General features: G+C 44.5%; 1 protein-coding gene across 1 annotated transcript; it reads left to right on the forward strand.

Moving 5' to 3' along the window:
* Positions 1-3,344: 3,344 nt before the first annotated feature.
* LOC123070109 (GDSL esterase/lipase At2g27360) lies at positions 3,345-7,581 on the forward strand. Its single transcript, XM_044493132.1, has 5 exons — positions 3,345-3,756; positions 4,616-4,825; positions 5,529-5,677; positions 5,756-6,032; positions 7,064-7,581. Exons 1-5 carry the CDS (start codon positions 3,483-3,485, stop codon positions 7,369-7,371), a joined length of 1,218 nt encoding a protein of 405 aa, XP_044349067.1. The 5' UTR covers positions 3,345-3,482; the 3' UTR covers positions 7,372-7,581.
* Positions 7,582-8,681: the final 1,100 nt, after the last annotated feature.

Genomic DNA, 8,681 nt, shown 5'->3' on the forward strand with positions numbered 1-8,681 from the left:
TAGACACCTGTTTGGCATTTCTTTTCAAGACCTTTCGAGGAGTCGCCTTTAGACACCCGTTTGGCATTTCTTTTCAAGACCTCTCGCGGCGTCGCTTTTGGACACCCGTTTGGCATTTATTTTCAAGATCTCTCGAGGCGTCTCTTTCAGACACCCGTTTGGCATTCTTCTTGGAATTTCTCAGGCGGTCCAACGCCCGATGTTCGATAACTTTCTTTGTCTGTCACTAAAATTTCTATACTCGACACATGCTAATGTTTATTATGCCATGACTTATTCCTGGCCAGCACATGCATATAATATAGGCCATCATGAGCATATGCATTCGGTATATCTTACGTTCATAATGTTTGCGAGTACATTCCAACGTACTCACATGCTTGTCCATGGCTTGTTAATTTGTCCAGACCTGGAGGAGGACGAGCTTGTGGAGGAAGATTGCACTAGCGAGCCCGACGCTTAGAGGTGTTCCCAGTCAGTCAACCGTGGTCTTGGAGTCTACCACTTGTATCATACGCAGTGCTTCTACTTCACAAATAAAATAGCCAAGCCTCACTCTGACGCTTGGCTTTATTTTATTGTATCGATGTTGTACCACTGTCACACCACTGTCATATTCCGCCACCACCTATATTGCAAGTTTGTAACATAATGATGAGCACTCTGGCTCAACCAGATGTAATATTATGTTTGTACTGGTTATCAATATCAAGGAAGTCCACCAGCTATTTTGATCTTGGGGCTAGTGTGACTTAGGGCTATTCTGTGATTTATTGCGGAAACAAGCCCGACAATAGCTAAGATTAGGTCTCATACCATAGAGCTTAGGTCATGTACCTCCCCTTGTGGGATTCCTCTTTGGAGAAGATCCTTGAGTGGATTCAAGGCCTCTTCGAAGAAGATCCCCAAGTGGATATCAAGATCCCTCCATAGGAAGATTCCTCCATGGAATTCAAGACCCATATCTCCTAGAGATTTGGATGAAATACCCTTGTATCTTTATTTCCCTTATTGTTCTTGGATCTTGATGCATCCCATGCATTGCTTGTGATTTGAGGAGTACTTGGTGTGAATCTTGTCAAATAGTGTTTTCCCCTTTGATTTCTTCATATTTTCCCCTCATGTTCTTCGTGTTCCTTCTCGAATCCACCTCCAATTCTTGAACATCGGGCCACCTAGGGTTTTGCCCTACATCATATGTGGTGGGTGTGGTTAACTCTGTGCCCCCAGTAATATGACGAATTGTCGTTTGTCATCACCGAGGAATAGTGAAGGTGGGGAATTTGGACCGACACGACTCCCAATGTTCGGACCAGGAGATCGCCGATGTGGGGCGGTTTTAACCAGTGTATTGGTCATGCGGGTCCCAGCATCGGTGAAAACTTATCTTGTTTCCTCTCACGTGACGCGTCTCCTACCTGAATCGCAACACGATCGGACAACCTAGACAGGGTGTGCCCCATTCCTCCAAATCGTGCAGCTGCACAATTAAGCTGTTAGGTATGAAAAAATAAGATATAAGTTAAATAGATTCTTCTTGTCTCTAGACCGTAGTGAACAAAATACTGAAAGTAGAGTGCTGGCCAATTGATTTAGATGATCTCTTTGATTCCTTTGTAAACTTTTACCCCGATCAGATTTGACTCATGGCAAAGAAGTGCCTTCGGTGGCTACAACAGTCTCTTATCTGCAGAGTAACATGCAATCCTTAGACCTCTCCAGGAAATACTCTACAGAGGAGATGCTCAAGGGGAAGATGCCCATGTGGCGGGAGGAACCGGCTGTGACGCGGAAGGAGGTCATTTCACATCCATGGCCGAAGCCACCACCAGGGCAGGTGGCCCTTTCGGTTGATGGTGCCTTCTTACAGTCGGACGGGTCAGCAGCGACAGGGATGGTGTTGAGGAGACATGATGGGAGTGTAATCTTCACGGCATACCGGTGCATCTTTAACTGTAATGAAGCTTTGGAAGAGAGTTGCATGCGCTAATGCAAGGTATGGCGCTGGCTATCCAGCATTGTGAGCTACCTGTCATTGTCCAGTCGGACTCTTCTGTCGCTCTCTCCGCCTTGTCTGGCGACAGCTTATCTAGATCTGCCTACGGGCATTTAGTCGCTGAGATTCGTCATCTTATGGTAGACAGAGTTTTCATTCCCTCAAAGATTAGTCGTGTGCAGAATAGGGTAGCAGATCGTTCGGCACTGGTCGTACAGAGATTACCACTGCTGTATGGCTGGGACGAGGTCCACCGTGTATTGAGGACCTCTTGCCTCGTGATTGTAACCCTATGCCTATGAAATAAAACTCTTCTAACAACGCAAAAAGAAAAGAAAAAAGAGGAACTTTGTAGGATTTTTTAAAGTCTTTTTGTTTGTAGGAATGAATTTGAATTTCTATGCAGGATAGGAAACAATCCTTTACATGTTAGAGAAAAAAACATTAGTTTAGACCCAATGAATTTTTAATCCTATGAATCAAATGGTATCTTTTTTCCTAGAAAAAAAATAAGATACATGTTACCTCATTTTCTGTGATTGCTTCTATTTTCATTATATTTCCTATATATGCTATGAACCTAAAGATGAAAGATGCGCATTTGTCTGTGTGGGTCAGACGCCTAGCCAGGAGCGTAGACAGGCAAAGCATACGTAAGCGTAAGACCTCCTTGGTGACACTGGACAGTTTGGCCGACAGGAAAATGTCGCTTCGTACTTTAGGAACCGAGTCGATTTGATGCTTGCTAGTAACAAAACAAAACTGAGAGCGTCATGGATGGAGCGTGACCGCGACCGCGAGCCGTGTCTTTACCATCGATCGAATAAATGCGTAAAACGACGGCGAGGCACGGCAGGAAACGCCATGAGGCCAAGGGAGGCGGAAAACCCCAACCATGGAGGCCAGGCCAGTTAGGCTGCTTGTAATGGGTAGTATCATACCTTAGTATCATACACATGATACTAAGGTATGATACTACCTCCATAATGCAAAGTATCATATACTAATATCATAGGTAACCTTATTTATTGCCATGCATGACACATAGTAGCATATCATTTAACATGATACGGTATCATGATATGATACTTAACACTTTCTTTCTTCATTTAATTCTATGCCACTCAGCAAAATAGTCTAGTTGGCATGCATGATACCAGCTATGATACTATCATTACGACCAGCCTCAGCGCTTCGGCCGAACCGCCCAACCACCGCCAGCCACGTAACCGAGCCGAAAGGACAGCTGGGCCGGAAGCCCAAAATACAGGGTCGCAAAAATAAGTTAGGAACTCGTAAGTAAAAAGGGAAAAGGAGCAATGAGCAAGCAAGTGGAACGGGATCCCCTTTAAAACTGCGACCACGCATCCCCCTCGCCTCCTGTCCCCTACGTCAACGGCCAAACTTCCTTCCCCTCCTCCCTCCTGGTACAAATCCATAGCCTTCTCCGGCGACGAATCGGGGGCTGTGCTCCTTCGGGCCGCCCATGGCATTTGCGGCTCAGGCGGCGCGGCTCGCCGCCTCCGCACTCGTCGCCGGCGTCGTGGCGGCGGTGGTGGCGATGCCGGTGCCGGCGGCCGGAGGGGTGTGCTTCGACAGGATATTCAGCTTTGGGGACTCGCTCACGGACACGGGCAACTTCCTGCTCTCCGTGCCGGACGACTTCCCGGACCCCGCGCGGAGCCTCCCGTACGGCCAGACCTTCTTCGGCCGCCCCTCCGGCCGCTACTCCGACGGCCGCAACCTCCTCGATTTCTTCGGTAAAAACAACAAACACAGACAAACACATACACTCATAGTGTTTTTTCTTTTACTTGGTTCCGTCGTATCGCTCTATAGTTTCATGTCGCCCGCTGCTGGAACTGGACTGGGATCCTCTACTTCATTGCTTCAAAGAGATACTATTGGTTTTTAGGGATTGACCATGCCAAAATTTCCCTAGCTTTTTCATGCGTATATGTGTGGATTTTACTCAACGGCGACAGAAGTGATTAGTTCACCTTCCTGAACATCCGCTGTGTGGTGGCGGGGAGAATCGCGCTACGCTCTTGATTTCTCTTCAAGCAAGGGATTCATCATCGTTTCTTTTCAGGGGCCGCGGTAAGCGTGCGTGCTCTGCTGAGACTATAATACGCCCATTCCCTGCTACTTGCCTGACGCCAACAGGGACATGTGTGCAACTGCAAAGGTTGCAAATTAAATAACTGGTATTTCTTCAAACTGTATTTCCGGTTGCAGTTTGGAGAGTTTGCAAGTAGCATGCCTTCCATCTTTTAGTAATGCGAAAATGAAGTTGTGGGTTGTAAAGAGGTTACAATACCCAAAATTAAATGCAAATAGCAACCTTACACAAGTTGTATCCCCAAAAGTTGCTTACCTGCCCCAGTTCTCCCCAACCACTAGACCATCAATGGCATCATCTCCTTCAGAAGATATACAATTGGCCGCTCCAACCACCTGTGTATTGGCATTCACATCATCACGTGGTCAACCCTTCCATGTTGGACTTCCGGTGCTTTTGTTTTCATTTACCTTTTGGGGGCTCCTTGATGTTTTCGCATCTTACCAACTTTCCTCAATTTGTTTTCTGACATGTGCTGGCCTCCTTGTTATGACCAGCTGAAGCATTCGGGATGCCTTTCGTGCCACCCTACCTTGGCGGTGGTGACTTCCTGAATGGCGCCAATTTTGCGGTTGGCGGTGCGACTGCGCTCAACAACTCGTTCTTCCGAGAGCTTGGTGTGGAGCCTACATGGACGCCACACTCCCTTGATGAGCAAATGCAGTGGTTCAAAAGACTGCTTCCGTCCATTGCCTCCACAGAGTCTGGTATATATAAATCTTCTGAATTTCTGTTATGCTTCATCTCTGTGTGCAACCATTACCTGCTTAAAGATATAGGAATGAATAGAAAACAAGTGATCTCAACTTGCGGAGCGATTGAGAAGTCAAACAGTGGTACACATGCTGGAAACCATCCTGGCTGGCCAATCACTGCCCTGAATGTTTATATTGCTGCAATTAGTCGAAATCTGAAAGGTGCCTGTGTTACAACTGATAGTCCTTACACTGTTTTAGTTAACTCATGAGAGCGAAATTTCAACCAATAAATGGTGCCACAATTGACTAGTTTGAGCCTTCTGATGAGGTCGTGGGTGTTTTAATCAGCATACACCTTGTTACAAAATGCATAGTAACTTTACAAAGTCAACACATTTGACTGTTTTCACGAGTGACTGTTTTAGTAATCAGCATATGCCATGTTACAAAATGTGTAGTAACTTTACAAAGTGAACATAGTTTACTATTTTCGTGAGTGACTGCAAATTACATGTGTGATAAAGACGCATAAAACATACTGCCAAGTTGATACTGGAATTCTAATTTGCCCCATGTCTGAAATTACCAAATGAATTCTTGCTTAAATCATGATTATTATTTTCTCTTGTTCAGTTTCATAGTGTAACACTGTAATGCCATTTACGAGGAAATTCCAAATTGTAAAGTCCACTAAAATTGTACTTCTGTGCAGAACACAGTGATATCATGTCAAAATCACTTTTCCTTGTTGGAGAGGTCGGCGGGAATGATTACAACCATCTAATGGTCAGGGGGAAATCTCTTGCTGAGCTACGCGAGCTTGTTCCTCAGGTTGTTGGTGCCATAAGCTTAGCTATCACGGTATGTAGATGCATGTGCCTTTTCAGTGAGGTCTTACTGGGAGCCTGTATGTATGTGCACTCACAATTTGTTTCGCAGGAGCTTATAATTCTTGGCGCGAAGAAATTCGTTGTTCCTGGAAATTTCCCGATAGGGTGTGTCCCATTGTATCTCGCAATACTTCCAAGTGAAGAGAAGGATTACTATAATGAAGAAATAGGGTGCATTAAGTGGCTAAATGAATTTACCGAGTACCACAATCGTTTGCTCCAGGAGGAGCTAGAGAAACTTAGGAATCTTCACCCAGATGTATCTGTCATTTATGCTGATTATTATGGTGCTACACTGAACATATACCGTGCCCCACTGCAGTTTGGTGAGTCCTGCCTCTTAAGTAATAGTAGTAACAAAACATAGAACTAATTGGTGTTAAGGTTATTTGAGATTATGTTGTCAAACAGGGCTTAGTTGACTTACACTGTTACACAAGCCTTCAAAAGCTCATTTCCAATACTTAACTACAGTTCATCAACCTTAGTGAAAGCTATTGATAATAGCATTATAGGCAAGATACATTTCATTGGATATGACTGTATGCTAGTTATATCAAAACCATGATTATTAAATGGCCATAGTGCCTGTATTGGCATTCAGTGATACACAATCTTGCTTACTCTGACAAAGCATGTTTCTAGCCAAAGGAATCTGTGAACCCACAGTTAATAGTCTTTAGATAAACATGTTTTGTAACTCTGTTACCTTAAGCTAAACTGGGGCAGGTGGACAATATATGAAGAAACAACAATAGCTAAATGGTTACTAAGTAGTATATCCTTCTGCGTTGTGTTGTCGACTAGTGAGTCTTGCATATGAATGCATATCTTATGCACGACACAAGAAGAGTCGGTCCTTGTTTTACCTTAGGCAGACAATAAGGTGCATTTACCTATTTGATGTTCCATCGTTTGTCCTTGGATGATAATTATGATCCTGATGACGAAGCCCATTCTGCATCCCTACAAGCAGAGATCTAAATCAACCCTGTATTGTCTCCCCTACCACAGACTTGCAAATATTATCTTAAGGTGTTTTCTAATCATCTTAATTCTAATACCCGGTAGTTCATTCAAAATCTGAGCCTGAGCATGTTCATCATATCCACATAAATCAGTCAAACCAACCTTTTAGCTCCATGTGTCCTGGGAAGCACGGCTGCACATTTGTAGGTATTACAACTTGTAACAAGCTCACTGAAGCTCTTTGCCCCCTCCACTGACACAGCAGATGCAACAACATAGAGTAGCAGCATACATAGCAATGCAAGAAACTATCCTACTCTGTGTCTCTACACCTCTTTGTTGTTCCTTCATAATTGTTTGGACTAATCAAAGAACAATGCTACTGCAGGTTTCACTGTCCCATTGAACTCATGCTGCGGAAGCGATGCCCCACATAACTGTTCTCTGTCAGTACTATGTGGAAACCCTGGATCTTTCGTCTGCCCTGACCCATCGAAGTACGTCTCATGGGACGGTTTACACTTCACCGAAGCGACCTACAAAGTTATAATCCAAGGAGTGCTGGGGTCTTATGCTGTTCCTCCTCTTTCGGAAATATGTCGGGATGGAGAGTACAAAGTCTCCCAGCTTCATCAATGTACAGACAGCAATCCTACAAACACTGTAACATACGATGCTATGAGCTCTTTTATTTGATAATGTGGGCTCTGCTACACGTAGAATTTCAAGAGGCAATACATAGATAATCACTTCGGGCTCTTCTCAAAATCGTGAAGAGAAGTGGTGAGCAAACTCCCATCTGTTTTGCTGCTACAAGGAGAAGTTTCTTTTTCTTTCTTGGAGCCAAATGAGAAGTGATTTTGTGAAAATTGCAGCTGATGGTTCCATTTCTCGGCTCCTTTTATATTAGCAACAGGAAATGTCAGAACATAGTACATACTCCCTCCGTCCCAAAAAGCTTGTCTTGCATTTGTTAGATACTAATGTATCCACACATATTTTAGTGTTAGATACATCTCTATCTAGATAAATCTAAGGCAAGTTTTTTTGGACGAAGTAATAGTATTATGCGCTCTGCTCAGGTAGTGATGCTATGAATTGAGTACCAAGGGCATTTCTAACTGAACCATCAAAAGATTACACCTCAAAGCTTAAGTCCTCAAATGTGAGGAGTTAAAAATCCGTGAAACTAGCCAAACACACAAATTTAACTCAGCTCCAAATTGTGCACAAACATTTCATTTCGAACTCAAATTTGAAATTAGATTATGACCATATAATGCATAACTATGCATAGTAGTTCATAACACCCCATCATAATTCATAATTGAACTAGATAAACACTTACTTTGAGCTAAACTAAAGCTCGAACGAGCTAATTTAACCTAAAATGAGCAGTAGTTTGAGTCAGAATCTGTTGGGAAACGTAGCATGCAATTTCAAAAATTTCCTATGCTCACGCAAGATCTATATAGGAGATGCATAGCAACGAGAGGGGGAGAGTGTGTCCACATACCCTCGTAGACCGAAAGCGGAAGCGTTAACTTAACGCGGTTGATGTAGTCGAACGTCTTCTCGAATCAACCGATCAAGTACCGAACGTACGACACCTTCGAGTTCTGCACACGTTCAGCTCGATGACGTCCCTCGAACTCTTGATCTCGTAGAGGTACGAAGGAGATGAGTTCCGTCAGCACGACGACATGGTGACGATGATGGTGATGTGATCCACACAGGACTTCGCCTAAGCACTACGACAATATGACCGGAGAAGTAAACGGTGGAGGGGGCACCGCACACGGCTAAGACAATTGGTGTGCTTTAGGGTGCTCTCCTGCCCCCGTATATAAAGGAGGGGGAGGGGAGAGGGCCGGCCAGGGTGCGCCCCCAAGGGGGGGGGAGTCCTACTAGGACTCCCAGTCCAATTCGGACCCCCCCTTCCTTTCCGGAGGGGGAAAAGGGGGAACAGAGAGAGAGGGAGAAGGAAAGGGGGGGCCCCTCCCCTA

This window comes from Triticum aestivum, chromosome 3B (genome assembly GCF_018294505.1).
Source record: "Triticum aestivum cultivar Chinese Spring chromosome 3B, IWGSC CS RefSeq v2.1, whole genome shotgun sequence".
Lineage (NCBI taxonomy): Eukaryota > Viridiplantae > Streptophyta > Magnoliopsida > Poales > Poaceae > Triticum > Triticum aestivum.